At 35.1% G+C, this 15,435-nt stretch overlaps 1 protein-coding gene across 1 annotated transcript; it reads left to right on the top strand.

Annotated features, from left to right (window-relative positions):
- Positions 1 to 324: 324 nt before the first annotated feature.
- LOC103487538 (inactive TPR repeat-containing thioredoxin TTL3) lies at positions 325 to 3,911 on the top strand. Its single transcript, XM_008445876.3, has 7 exons — positions 325 to 738; positions 1,086 to 1,927; positions 2,019 to 2,387; positions 2,479 to 2,812; positions 2,892 to 3,096; positions 3,175 to 3,275; positions 3,370 to 3,911. Exons 2-7 carry the CDS (start codon positions 1,107 to 1,109, stop codon positions 3,520 to 3,522), a joined length of 1,983 nt encoding a protein of 660 aa, XP_008444098.2. The 5' UTR covers positions 325 to 738; positions 1,086 to 1,106; the 3' UTR covers positions 3,523 to 3,911.
- Positions 3,912 to 15,435: the final 11,524 nt, after the last annotated feature.

Here is a 15,435-nt window from a genome sequence, read left to right as displayed (position 1 = left end):
AAGGGATAATCGTAAAAATAACAATTATATTTAAAATATTAACCTACAGTGAAAGAGTTTTCAAGTATAACAAAGTTTGATTCATTTTTTAAGTCAATTAGAGATACCACGATAGATTTTGCTATATATATATGCAATTATTTGAAAATCATGCTATAAGCTAAATTATTAACCCTAAAAACGGAACAATATAGCATTGTAATTTATAAATATGCATAGTGTATTTATATAATATGATATTAGAGCCTAACCGCAATTTTTTTTAAAAAAATACATAATAATTGGGATACACTATTTATCCAATAGTGGTGATTGCATTACAACAAACTCTTCACATTCAAGCCAATCGTTTCTTTTTTCAAATTTTCTTTCTTTCTTTGTTTGTTTTTTTTTTCAAGAAAAGTTGAACCAATGAAGTTAAGAGAGTAATTAATGTGTTTTTATCCACTAACTACGCTTAGATTGACTAATCAAAAGTTTCAAATATTTATATATAATAGAAATGATTTTATTATAATTTTATAGGATTTGAAGAAGAGTAATAACAAGTAAATGGGTTTGGTCCTTGTTTTGTAAGATTAGTGGAGCAGAAAAAAATAATTGAAGAAACTCCTCTGTTCTGTTCTGTTCTATTCTATTCAGTATATATATAACAAAGAATCTCTCCTCCATTTCCACCTCAACTCCTCATTTTTGCTTCTTCATTTTCTCCTCTTCAATCTTACACTACAAGAAAAGGTATGATTCTATTTTTCTTAACCCTTTTTCTTTTTTTGTTTTTTCTAACATCTTTTTATGCATTAGTTTCATTGTTTGTCTTTCTTGAAGCTTCTTTAGTTTAACGTTGTTGATGACAGTAGAAAGATCATTAATGAACCCAAAAATCCCTAGATTCTCATTCACTATCATGTAACATGTAGAAAAATGGAAGCTTTTCAAATATTTATTTTACTATAAACAATGAACATTGCCTTGGCATCACCTGACCTGACTCTGTTTTGTATTAATATGTGTTCCGTTCTTCACTCCTCTGCTCCAAACTCCGTTTAAATCGATTTTGACCCATTTTTGAAATTGTTGTACAGAAGCAAATTGAAGTGAGAATTATGGAAAAAACAGCTGATTTATCTCGTTGTGGTTTCATGAGAGGGATTTTCCAGCGACGGTGTAAATGGTTGAAGAAATCCTCTGTACATTCATTACCCACAAACACAACCGAAAATCTCAACTTAAAACAACCCAAATTTGACAACCCAACAACGCAATATCGGATCTCTGAAGCACCAACAACTGGAAATTCTGCAGAACAAGATCAAAAGAACTTCAAGAAACTCGCTTTATTAGACCAACCAAGACCTTCAAATTCTCAACAAAAGATTCAAAGTAGAAGGCCTTCTGACGCTGCAAGAAGCTCCACATCATCTTCCAATGGCTCTGCTTTGAGCAGACCCATGCACGAACCCAAACCCCACATTCGAATTTCTTTAAGTAATGGTGTGGTTTTGGGTAATTTGAAGCAAATTGGCAGTGGGAATTTGTCGGCAAACAACAGCCCTAGGCTTATTAAAGAAATGAACTCAAGTCCAAAACTTGGAGGAAGTAGAAGTAGTACAGGTAGTAATAACATGGGTAACATTATTCGGAGAAATTCATGTGAATTTCGACAAATTCGAGGTAGATTAGAGCCAGATGTTTTGAAATCCATGGGAAATGAAGCTTATAAAAAAGGAAACTATGAAGAAGCATTGACTTTTTATGACAGAGCAATAGATTTGGATTCGGAGAATGCTGTTTATTATAGCAACAAAGCTGCTGCTTTGATTGCCTTAGATCGTTTGATGGAAGCCATTGAAGAATGCAAAAAAGCATTGAAGTTTCAACCTTCTTATCAAAGAGCTCATCATCGTTTAGCCACTACCTATCTCAGGTAATACAATAAAATCCCATTTTTTTCACGACCTTTGTTAAGCCATATTTAAACTTCAATCACCAAAAAATTTGCAATTTGTTGATTGTAGAATTGGAGAGCCTGAGAAAGCTTTGGATCACATGGAACAATCTGGCCCTTACAGCGATATAAATGACATTAACAAAGCTCGAACTCTTTGGAATTGCCTGAATAAGTGTAATGAAGCAAGAAAGTTACAAGAATGGGAGATTCTATTGAAAGAAACCCAATATGCAATTTCCTCTGTTTCTAATTCAGCTTATAAACTCTATGCCTTTCAAGCTGAGGCCTTATTGAAACTCCATAGACATCAAGAGGCATATTGTATTTACCAAAAGGGTCGAACCCTTAGAACTAACTCTCTAATTAAATCCTTTAGTTTATCTGATAGTGCTATTCTTTTATCCATCGAGGCACAAGTTTATATGACGATTGGCAGGTTAGAAGAAAGGAACAAGTTTGATGTTTCAAAATATAGCTTATGGACCTTTATTTCATTGGAGTTAAATGTTGAGTTTTTGTTGTTATAGATTTGAGGAAGCAGTAGCAGCAGCAGAACAATCAACGCAGCTTGATCCAACCAACAAGGAAGGAATTAGAGTTGCAAAATGGGCTAAAGTTGTTTCATCAGCTCGATTGAGCGGCAATTTACTTTTCAAGGAATCAAGATTCTCTGAAGCTTGTATTGCATATAGTGAAGGACTAGAAAACGATCCGTATAACTCGATTTTGTTATGCAATCGAGCCGCTTGCCGATCGAAGCTCGGTCAGTATGAGAAAGCTGTTGAAGATTGTACTGCTGCACTTCATGCACAACCATCTTACAGCAAAGCTAGACTGCGCAGGGCTGATTGCAATGCTAAAGTAAGTAAAAAGAAATTGCCTCAAAAAGCTTCCATCTTTGTACATCTTTGTAAAAGATTTGGCTCAATTTTGTGTTTAGATGGAAAGATGGGAGGCTTCAATTCAAGATTATGAGGTCTTGATAAGAGAAACACCAGGAAATGAAGAAGTAGGGAGGGCTTTGTTTGAGGCACAGATTCAACTCAGGAAGCAACATGGTGAAGATGTAAAAGACTTGAAATTTGGGTCTAATTTGGTGTCAATTTGTAGCTACGAGCATTTTAGACACCTTGTTACTTCTCCTGGTAAGTTACTTCAAAAATTAAGAAGGAAAGCGTTGTAACCAATTTTTTTCTAACAAGAGGAGAGATTTGAATTGGCAGGAATGTCTGTGGTTCTGTTCTTCAACAAAGGCAACAAGAAACAGGGGATTGAAGTGTTTGAGCAGGTTTACAAGAGGTTTCCATCGGTCAACTTTCTCAAGGTAAAACTCTTACTAATTTACATTTTTAGCTCTCGTCTGAGTTTTGACGTTAAGTTTACTTTCTAGTTTGTTGCTAAACTTGGGGAACATTCAGGTGGAGATAGAAGACCATCCTTATTTGGCAAAGTTGGAGAATGTGAGCTCAATTCCAAGTTTTAAAATATATAGAAATGGAACAATAGTGAAGGAGATTCCAGCTTCTAAACCCCATTCTTTAGAAAGTTTAGTGAAGTTGTACAGCAGTTAAATTGGAGATTGGGCTACGCCACTTTGTTCTCCATTGGGCTTTACACAACCTAGAGATCCTTTATTGATTTTTTGTTTATTTCTTTAGTTCATATGTACATATGAATGATGAAACTGGAGGGATGAAAAAGAAAGCAGTTGCTTGGAGTACCAAATCTTAGATTATTACTATTTTCATCTTATTTCGTAGGACTTGGGTAGGAGTGTGATTTGATCTTAAGTTTTTTTTCGTCTTCTTTAGTGAAAATTATATTGGGCATTTTTACCATCATTTGTAATTTTATTTGTTTGAGTGGTTTGAGTAGTGTGATATTCTCCTTGAAAATATCAAGGAATTGATTGTATTAAATTAACCATTAAATTTTCCTAAAATTTTGTAATGATCTTAAAGTTCGACCTCTCTCTCTCTCTCTCTCTCTCTCTATATATATATATATATATATATATATAAATATAAAGAGAATAATTCAATAACAAAGAAGATGGTGGTATTATTGAGTTTGGTAAGGCATGCCGGCGAGGAGGGGAAATGCGACACAGAATACGGCGGTGGGCCAAGCGGAAGACCAAAATGGTCAATACCGACCCACTAAAATTTCTACTACTAAAAACAAAATGTTAAATTTGATTAATGATATACCCATCTACTATCTATATAATTTTCTAAGGTGAAAGAAATTAAATAGTTTTCTTTGACAAATAAAAATCCCCAACGTATTGTTGATTAGACCAAGGGTGTGTGTTTGGTTGAGATTACGAAGTTTTTAATTTTGCAGAAAAACTATTTTTAAAAAAATTGTAGTGTTTGGTAAATTAAAATAGGATATTTTTTAGAAATTGATTTATAAAATAAATCATTTTAGAGAAATCCTTAAAAACCATATTTTTACAAAAATGAATTTTAGAGTGATTGATCGGAAAATTGAAATTTTTTTTCATCTTATATGAAAATTACAAAAATACCCTTCATATTACAAAATTACAAAACTATCCTTCATATTACCTATCTCCTCTCATTAGGGATGTAAAGGGGTTGGGTTGGGTTGATGGACATTTTCAACCCAACCCATATATTTTGGGTTGATTGGGTTGACAACCCGAATTATACTCCCAACCCAACCCAACCCAACCCTTAAAATATGGGTTGGGTTGGGTTGAGTTGAAGGTTATATTATTTATTTATTTATTTATTTTTCATTCTTAATATTTGTACGGTTTAAAATTATTGTACGACGTCGATAAACACTCACATCCAAAAATTCAAACATCTATAAATTCAAAGTTTCAAACATCCATAAAAGTTTAACATTCCAAACATTATCCATAAATATTAAATAAATAATAAAATATCAACAATATAAATATAAATATATATATATATATATATATATATATATATATATATATATATATATATATATATATATTATTAATTCGGGTTGGGTTGGGTTGACCTGGATTTTTCAACCCCCAACCCAACTCGAAAAAACCAAAATTTTCAACTAAACCCAACCCACATTTTAAACTAATCCAACCCAACTCATATAATATGGATTGGTTAATTCGGGTTATTCTTACACCCCTACCTCTCATCTTCCTCCCCATTTTTGACCTAGCTGTAAAAAACATCTCCTCCACCTACTTGCCGAAAACATCTCCTCCATCGTTCTTCTGCGATCACTTCCAAGTATTATCTTTTAATCAGAACCCACTAATTTCTCATCCATCTTAATGATTACAAATCATACTTTCTAGTTTTTTTTTTTTAATTTGGTGATTTTTTTATTCGATCATGCCGTTTTCTTCACGTTTCAGTGTCGATTCTTGGTGGGTTACGCTAATTTTCGGGTGGAGTGGTTGAACTGCTTGAGGTTATAAGTATATGTTATTTTGATTTTGTTCTCGTTTTTAGTTTTTTTTTGCATGAGATGATCTGCATCGATTTTTTTATTATTGAAAAAATGGATTAGGAATTTCATTATTACCAATATTCTTTTGATTGTTTTATTTGATGGTGTTGTTCATCTAGGTTGATTGGATTATTTCACCTAGTTTCTATTTTTCCTTTTGATGATGTTGTTCATCTAGGTTTGTCGTCTTGTTTTCCCTTTCCCCTGCTCTATTTTTATGGGTATCAAAAGTTCGGTTATGTGCAGACAGTTTAGTGGAAGTTGAAGGTGAATGTTGTTATTAGGCTTAGAATAATACAAAACTATGGTTTGAAAGTCTAGATAAAAGTAAGATTATAATGAGGATGACACAACAAATGGATATTTCTAGCTATGCTTCTTTTCTACTTTTATGTTTATATATATAAATATATATATGATGTTCTTGTTGTGATGAATAATTTGTTTCCCAACGCCTTTTTCTTCTTCTTCTTCTTTACAACAATCATTAACAATAATTGTTTTTACTGGCAGAGCCACTGCAAAGATTTCAGCTATGTTTTTTGTTTTTAATGTAAGTTGTTATATTGTAACGATCCAATTCCTTATACTTGTTGGGTTTTATGTCCTAAAACTCGTAGATAGTAAATATAATCAATTGACCGTCATTAATAAAGTATTTTATTATTTAATTTCAATAAGTGTTATTGATTATTTTATTAGTTTTGTCTTAATAACCCAAATCCAATAAACTAACATCCTAAGCTGTTTGATGAGTCTTGAACAGTATGTAGAGACATACAGGGATTAATGTTCAAGATCAGCTTAAAGAGTCTATAGTATAGGGTTAAGGTTGGGTACCTTATCCTGTTAACACTATGGATACGGCTCACTTTGTATTTGATACAGACACATTGATCAAATGCGTTCATGTATGTGACATGCGAGTGAGGGTATCCTATGCAATGAGTTTGCATAAGACTGGACCACGAAATAGTAATCACTAGATGTAACTCCGTTAACTAGTTGGATTGCTATTTCATTAGGATGACCTAGGTAACTTAGTCTTAATCCTGAGTGTATTATGAACTCCTGTTTGCGAGGGATTGTCCTTTGATTTATACGAGTGAGAGTGGCCAGATTGCCGACTCAATATTCTTATCATTTTGGGGACAATACCGAGTGGAGAGCTGGGAACATAATCACACAAGATGGAATTCACTCCTTCCCACCTTTAGGGTAAGTAGATAAGTGTTCCCTTAAATGGTGTCTCCGAGACTTGAACAAAGGGCCCTACCCTCTTAATGGCACGAGAGGGGTTTCTGTTTAGTGGTTGGACCATAAACAGGTTGTTCATTAGAGGAGCACTGGTATTTAAGGACCAGAGGTAACCCAAGGGTAAAACGGTAATTTGACCCAGCTGGAGTTACGAACACTTGTGAAGGACTAACTTACTGGTATTGGTCTATATCCGTGGACACAGAAATATATCTACAGTGAGAAGAGTTCAGCTGTGAGTCTTTAGTGGAGTGTACACACAGTTAACGAATATTGATTAATGTGGTTAATGAGTTTAGCCAATTAATCTCATATCGTTGTAGCTTCTGATCTGTAGGTCCATTAGGTCCCCTTCCTAGCTCATAAAGAGTAATGAGATTTATTTATATTGGTTGTAATTTGAAATGTTCAAATTTACTTTGGGAATTAATATAATGTATATTGATACATTATAATATAAAGTTTATATTTTAATTAGACTTTATTATATAAATTTAATTTTGGATATGATTCAAAATTAAATTATGAGAGAATAAAATATTTGAATAAGTTCAAATATCAGTTTAATGTGAATTAGATTCATATTAAAACTATAAGTTAAAATTTAATGTGTATATGATACATATTAAAACTATAAGTTATGAGAGAAATTTATATTTGAATATGATTCAAATTATGGATTAAATTAAATATAAGATATTTAATTTAGAAATTAATTAATTGGAGCATTAATTAATAGTTTTGTTTAATTTGATTTAATTAAATTTGATTTAATTAAATTAATTAAATTAAAACTATAGGTTATGTGAGAGATATTCATTTAAATATGATTTAAATGAAATATTAATTAAATATGATTTAATTATTTAATTATTTATTTAATTAATATAATTAATATAATTAATTAATTAATTAATATTAATTTAATATTAATTTATTTAATAAGGAACGTGGGTGGTTTTCCCACGTTCCCAATTATTCTCTCTAACTTCCCTCTTCTTCCGACTGAAGAAGAGGGAATTTTTGCGTAACAAATTTTTTTTTTCCAAAAACGGGAGAGAGTTCTGCGAAGAAGTCTATCCATTCTCTCTAAAAAAAAAAAAAAAATCTCTCCATTCCCTTATTCCAATTTTGGTTCCCACAAACCATCTCAATCAGAGAATAGGAAGGTTTTCAAGTGGTGGTGCCCCAAAAATTTGGTGATTGGCAGATTCAGAGTCGTCAACGAGCGTAAGTTATATTCTCTGTAATTTTTAAAGCATGTTTAATCAATATTTTTTGCCAATGTATTGGTATTTTTAAGGTTTTAATTAAAATTGAGTTTCTGTATATTTTCCGCTGTAAAGGGTTTTCATCCCTTCAATTGGTATCAGAGCCAGGTTAGTTTTAATTGAGAATTTTAAAAATTTGCATTGGTTAGGTGGGATCTCTGCATTATGAATGTGGTTTTTGCAATTGAATGTTTCTGTAATTTTGGCCATAGATTTACTGTTTTGATAAGATCAAAATGTAAAGGCCCCTGCGTTTTTGGGCATTTTAATTTGTAAATCTGTAATTTAGAGTCCAATTTTTGGATTCGGGGTGTTTTTCTGAGTTTTTTTGACACCAAATTTGCCCAAAACGGACACCCGGAAGGCCATCAACGAGAGTTTTTCGATTCTGTACGAAAACCGAGAAAAAAAAAAAAAAAAAAAAAAAAAAAAAAAAAAAAATCCGCGGCTGGAGGTTGAAGAAGGGATGACGTCATCGTGACGTCACTGGATGTACGGACGGCTCCCGCGGCTCGGCTCGGCGGCACTTGTACGGACGGCTCGGGTGTACGGACGGCTCGGCTCGGGGGTGTACGGACGGCTCGGCTCGGGGGTGTACGGACGGCTCGGCTCGGGGGTGTACGGACGGCTCGGCTCGGGGGTGTACGGACGGCTCGGCTCGGCTGTACGGACGGCTCGGCGCGGTCGGCTCGGTTCGACTCCGATTTTTTCATATGGTGCCGGTTCAAGGGGTTTTGGGCCGGTTCTTCCTATTTTAGGCCGGTTCAAGCATTTTTTAGCCGGTTTGAAGTTTTTTGAAGGTTTCGAGGCCGGTTTTGGAGCTTTGAAAGCACTTTTAGGATTTTTTAAGGCTTTATTATTGTAATTATTGCTTTATTTTATCCTAGAGGCCAATTTTACAGGTTCAATTGTTATTTAATGCTTTATGGATGTCATTTAGATGAATCCCACCTTAGGTTAAGCATGTTCATGCATTTTTATATATTATAAATGTTATAATGTATGGTTTTAATGCATGATTATGAATTTCATGAGTAATTTAAAATATGTTGATATTTTAAATATATGAAATTGAATAAGCATGATGCATGACATTACTTAGTTAAATATAATTTGTTATATTTAAATTAATGTATTGTGTATGCTTGATTGTTTTTCATATTTTTTTTAATATAATTGTTATATTAATAAAAGATGAAAATTAATTTGCATTGTGCATATTACATCCATAGTTTAATATAATTGTTATATTAATATAATGTATGCATGTAATATGGTTTTATTTAATTATAATTTGATTTTAATTATTTAAACCATAGTATGTATGATTATATGGCTAATTAACTAATTTTATAATAGTTATAAAATTTGATTATTAGAAACCGTCAACCTATAATAAAGAGTTGCATGCAAACGTAGGATCTTAGGATTAATTTGGTTTAATTTTAAATTGTTTAAAATTAAATAGACCTAAGATCACATTAATTCTAATAGGATTAGAATTAAGTCTTATTTTTAGTTTAATGAAACTAAATAGGACAAATAGGATTTTAAGGTTATAAGGGAACTCCACCGGTAAAGTTCTGTCTAAGGCTGGGGGTACTTAAGTTGACGGTTTACGGAACACCTCCTACCTGGGAACTGACCCGGAACCGGCGTTGAATTAACCTTATTCCTATTAGCATAAGATGTCACTAGGTAAATTAAATGGTTTAATACACCTAGAAACTTTAGTGTAAAGTTTTATTATAAGTGTTATAATAAGAATAGACTTAGTTAGATTCATTTAGCCGGAATTTAGCTAAGTGCAACTAAACCTAAATTAATAGAACATTTTAGTGGGAGAAAAATGGTATATATGATATATCAATTTTTATTTTTGCTTTCACGTCCCTAAGAGTTCACACGTGAGATCCATACTCGGCTTCGTGTCGCCCTGGGCGCGGCCTCCTTTCGGAAAGTGTTTGTATGGGTCAATAACAAGGTGAATAGGGGAAATGTTCATAGTAAGTGGGAGAAGGACGCGTGTCAACGTATCCTACGGTCTCCTCCATTAGGTTGCACCGTGAGATTTCTATGATCCGCCTGCGTGTCGTCCTGGAGCGACCATCCCTTCGGAGGGCTTGATCATATAAGTCGGAACATCGCAAACTCCAGAAATGGATAGGATTTCTTAGGTTAATCTTCAACAGTTGTCTTTCCTAAACAGTAGCCTGTTGAAGCGTACCTCTGGGATCTGAAAATGGTAGGGTCACACTTACGGGATGAATTAAGTTAGTTAATGAATCCTTGACCGAACAACGATAGCTAAGAACTATAGGAATAAGAGTTATTCTGGTATTAGTAATTAGTTGAGATTGTCTCAATTCAGAAGAAGAGTAATTGATCACCCTTCGGTGATTTTTGTTCTAAACTTCTGAAGTATCGTTGCAAAAACTAAATCATTAGTTTTATTAGGGTTCTTTGATTGTTTGTTTTTGCTGAATTGATTGGATTGTTTTATGTAATGGGTTAAGACAAAGATAACTAATATGGTCAATTGTTTGCTATTTCAGCATGTCTTCCTCAATTATTGCATTGCTTAAAAAAGATCAATTAACCGGTGAAAATTATGCGACGTGGAAATCGAAACTGAATATGATTTTAGTTATCGTTGATCTAAGCTTCGTCTTAATGGAGGAATGTCCTCCTTTCCCCACTAAACATGCATCCCAAAGTGTTAGGGATGCATATGACCGTTGGACAAAGGCCAATGACAAGGCTCGCCTCCACATCTTGGCTAGTATGTCTGACATACTAAGCAAGAAACATGAGATCATGGTCACTGCACGTCAGATCATGGACTCTCTTAGAGAGATGTTTGGACAACCGTCCATTCAGATCAAACAAGAGGCAAATGTTGCCCATTCTAAGAGGAGGTTTGTACCTTCACCTTCTGGATCTGAGAAAATTCAAAAGAGGAAAGAAGGGAAAGGGAAAGGTCCTACTATTGCTGTTGAGGACAAAGGGAAGGCTAAGGTAGCCATCAAGAGGAAATGTTTTCACTGCAATGTTGATGAGCATTGGAAAACAAATTGCCCTAAGTACCTTGTTAAGAAGAAAGAAAAGGAAGGTAAATATGATTTACTTGTCTTGGAAACATGTTTAGTGGAAAATGACCAAAATGCCTGGATACTTGATTCAGGGGCCACTAACCATGTTTGTTCTTCTTTACAAGAAACTAGTTCCTTCAAGCAGCTTGAGGACAGTGAGATGACACTCAAGGTTGGAACGGGAGATGTTATTTCAGCTCGTGCAGTGGGAGATGCTAAGTTGTTTTTCGGAAATAAATTCATGTTTTTGGAAAACTTGTACATAGTTCCTAAAATTAAAAGGAACTTAGTTTCTGTTTCTTGTCTTATTGAACATATGTACTCAATTAATTTTTCTATGAATGAAGCGTTCATTTATAAGAATGGTGTACATATTTGTTCAGCTAAGCTTGAAAACAACTTGTATGTATTAAGACCTAATGAAGCAAAAGCAGTTTTAAATCATGAGATGTTTAGAACTGCTAATACTCAAAATAAAAGGCAAAGAATTTCTCCAAATAACAATACCTATCTTTGGCATTTAAGATTAGGTCACATAAATCTCGATCGGATCGGGAGATTGGTAAAGAATGGACTTCTAAACAAGTTAAAAGATGTTTCATTACCTCCATGTGAATCTTGTCTTGAAGGTAAAATGACAAAGAGACCTTTTACTGGAAAAGGTTATAGAGCCAAAGAGCCTTTAGAACTTATACATTCAGACCTCTGTGGTCCGATGAATGTAAAAGCTAGAGGGGGTTTTGAATACTTCATCTCTTTTATAGATGATTATTCTAGGTATGGTTATTTATACTTAATGGAGCATAAGTCTGAAGCTCTTGAAAAGTTCAAGGAGTATAAGACTGAAGTTGAAAATCTATTAAGTAAAAAGATTAAAATACTTCGATCTGATCGAGGTGGAGAGTACATGGATTTGAGATTTCAGGACTATATGATAGAACATGGAATCCAATCCCAACTCTCAGCACCTGGTACACCTCAACAAAATGGTGTATCAGAGAGGAGAAATAGAACCTTGTTAGACATGGTTCGTTCAATGATGAGTTACGCTCAATTGCCTAGCTCGTTTTGGGGGTATGCAGTAGAGACTGCAGTTCATATCTTGAACAATGTTCCCTCGAAGAGTGTTTCTGAAACACCTTTCGAGCTATGGAGAGGACGTAAACCTAGTTTAAGTCATTTCAGAATTTGGGGTTGTCCAGCACACGTATTAGTGACAAATCCCAAGAAGTTGGAACCTCGTTCAAGGTTATGCCAATTTGTTGGTTACCCTAAAGAGACGAGAGGTGGTCTATTCTTTGATCCACAAGAAAATAGAGTGTTTGTATCGACAAATGCTACTTTCTTGGAAGAAGACCACATGAGAAATCATAAACCACGAAGCAAATTAGTATTAAGTGAAGCTACTGATGAATCAACAAGGGTTGTTGATGAAGTTGGTCCCTCATCAAGGGTTGATGAAACCACCACATCAGGTCAATCTCATCCTTCTCAATCGTTGAGAATGCCTCGACGCAGTGGGAGGGTTGTATCACAACCTAACCGCTATTTGGGTTTAACTGAAACTCAAGTTGTCATACCAGATGATGGTGTTGAGGATCCATTGTCCTATAAACAGGCAATGAATGATGTAGATAAGGACCAATGGGTCAAAGCCATGGACCTTGAAATGGAGTCTATGTACTTCAATTCAGTGTGGGAGCTTGTAGATCTACCTGAAGGGGTAAAACCTATAGGGTGCAAATGGATCTATAAGAGAAAGAGAGATTCAGCTGGGAAGGTACAGACCTTTAAAGCTAGACTTGTGGCAAAAGGGTATACCCAAAGGGAAGGGGTTGACTATGAGGAAACTTTCTCTCCTGTTGCTATGTTAAAGTCTATAAGGATTCTCTTGTCCATCGCCACATTTTATGATTATGAAATATGGCAAATGGATGTCAAGACTGCTTTTCTGAATGGCAATCTTGAAGAGAGTATCTTTATGTCTCAGCCCGAGGGGTTCATAACCCAAGGTCAAGAGCAAAAAGTTTGCAAGCTGAATCGATCCATTTATGGGTTGAAACAAGCATCAAGATCTTGGAACATTAGGTTTGATACTGCAATCAAATCCTATGGTTTTGACCAGAATGTTGATGAACCTTGTGTATATAAGAAAATCAACAAAGGAAAAGTAGCTTTCTTAGTACTTTATGTGGACGATATCCTCCTCATTGGGAATGATGTGGGTTACCTTACTGACGTTAAAGCTTGGCTAGCAGCCCAATTCCAAATGAAAGATTTAGGAGAGGCACAATATGTTCTTGGGATCCAAATCATAAGGGATCGTAAGAACAAAACGCTAGCACTGTCTCAAGCAACCTATATCGACAAATTGTTGGTTCGATATTCGATGCAGAACTCTAAGAAGGGTTTATTACCTTTCAGGCATGGAGTTCACTTGTCTAAGGAACAGAGTCCTAAGACACCTCAAGAAGTTGAGGATATGAGACGTATTCCCTATGCCTCAGCTGTGGGCAGCTTAATGTATGCTATGCTCTGCACTAGGCCAGACATTTGTTATGCAGTGGGAATAGTCAGTAGGTATCAGTCCAACCCAGGGTTAGACCATTGGACGGCGGTTAAAATTGTTCTCAAGTATCTTAGGAGAACGAGAGACTACATGCTTGTGTATGGAGCTAAGGATTTGATCCTTACAGGATACACTGATTCTGATTTCCAAACCGATAAGGATTCTAGGAAATCCACATCGGGATCAGTGTTCACCCTAAATGGGGGAGCTGTAGTATGGCGTAGCATCAAGCAAGGATGCATTGCAGACTCTACAATGGAGGCTGAATACGTCGCTGCTTGTGAAGCAGCAAAAGAAGCAGTTTGGCTTAGGAAGTTCCTACATGATTTGGAAGTTGTTCCAAATATGAACTTGCCCATCACTCTATATTGTGATAACAGTGGGGCAGTAGCCAATTCTAAAGAACCTCGCAGCCATAAACGAGGGAAACACATAGAGAGGAAGTATCATCTGATACGGGAGATTGTGCAACGAGGGGATGTGATCGTCACCAAGATCGCTTCGGAGCACAACATTGCTGATCCATTTACGAAGACTCTCACGGCTAAAGTGTTCGAGGGTCATCTAGAAAGTCTAGGTCTACGAGATATGTACATTAGGTAACCTAGGGCAAGTGGGAGATGTGTAATGGGTATGATGATGCCCTAGTTTATTGTATTTGTATATATACGTTTTATGTAATATACTTGTACATTTTACCATTTCCAATGTTTGAGGATTACTCTACTATGTACATCCCATAAGGACTAGAGTTTTAGTCCAAGTGGGAGTTTGTTGGGTTTTATGTCCTAAAACTCGTAGATAGTAAATATAATCAATTGACCGTCATTAATAAAGTATTTTATTATTTAATTTCAATAAGTGTTATTGATTATTTTATTAGTTTTGTCTTAATAACCCAAATCCAATAAACTAACATCCTAAGCTGTTTGATGAGTCTTGAACAGTATGTAGAGACATACAGGGATTAATGTTCAAGATCAGCTTAAAGAGTCTATAGTATAGGGTTAAGGTTGGGTACCTTATCCTGTTAACACTATGGATACGGCTCACTTTGTATTTGATACAGACACATTGATCAAATGCGTTCATGTATGTGACATGCGAGTGAGGGTATCCTATGCAATGAGTTTGCATAAGACTGGACCACGAAATAGTAATCACTAGATGTAACTCCGTTAACTAGTTGGATTGCTATTTCATTAGGATGACCTAGGTAACTTAGTCTTAATCCTGAGTGTATTATGAACTCCTGTTTGCGAGGGATTGTCCTTTGATTTATACGAGTGAGAGTGGCCAGATTGCCGACTCAATATTCTTATCATTTTGGGGACAATACCGAGTGGAGAGCTGGGAACATAATCACACAAGATGGAATTCACTCCTTCCCACCTTTAGGGTAAGTAGATAAGTGTTCCCTTAAATGGTGTCTCCGAGACTTGAACAAAGGGCCCTACCCTCTTAATGGCACGAGAGGGGTTTCTGTTTAGTGGTTGGACCATAAACAGGTTGTTCATTAGAGGAGCACTGGTATTTAAGGACCAGAGGTAACCCAAGGGTAAAACGGTAATTTGACCCAGCTGGAGTTACGAACACTTGTGAAGGACTAACTTACTGGTATTGGTCTATATCCGTGGACACAGAAATATATCTACAGTGAGAAGAGTTCAGCTGTGAGTCTTTAGTGGAGTGTACACACAGTTAACGAATATTGATTAATGTGGTTAATGAGTTTAGCCAATTAATCTCATATCGTTGTAGCTTCTGATCTGTAGGTCCATTAGGTCCCCTTCCTAGCTCATAAAGAGTAATGAG

Source organism: Cucumis melo, chromosome 7, assembly GCF_025177605.1.
Source record: "Cucumis melo cultivar AY chromosome 7, USDA_Cmelo_AY_1.0, whole genome shotgun sequence".
NCBI classification, from domain to species: domain Eukaryota; kingdom Viridiplantae; phylum Streptophyta; class Magnoliopsida; order Cucurbitales; family Cucurbitaceae; genus Cucumis; species Cucumis melo.
This window is presented reverse-complemented; position numbering and strand designations above follow the sequence as displayed.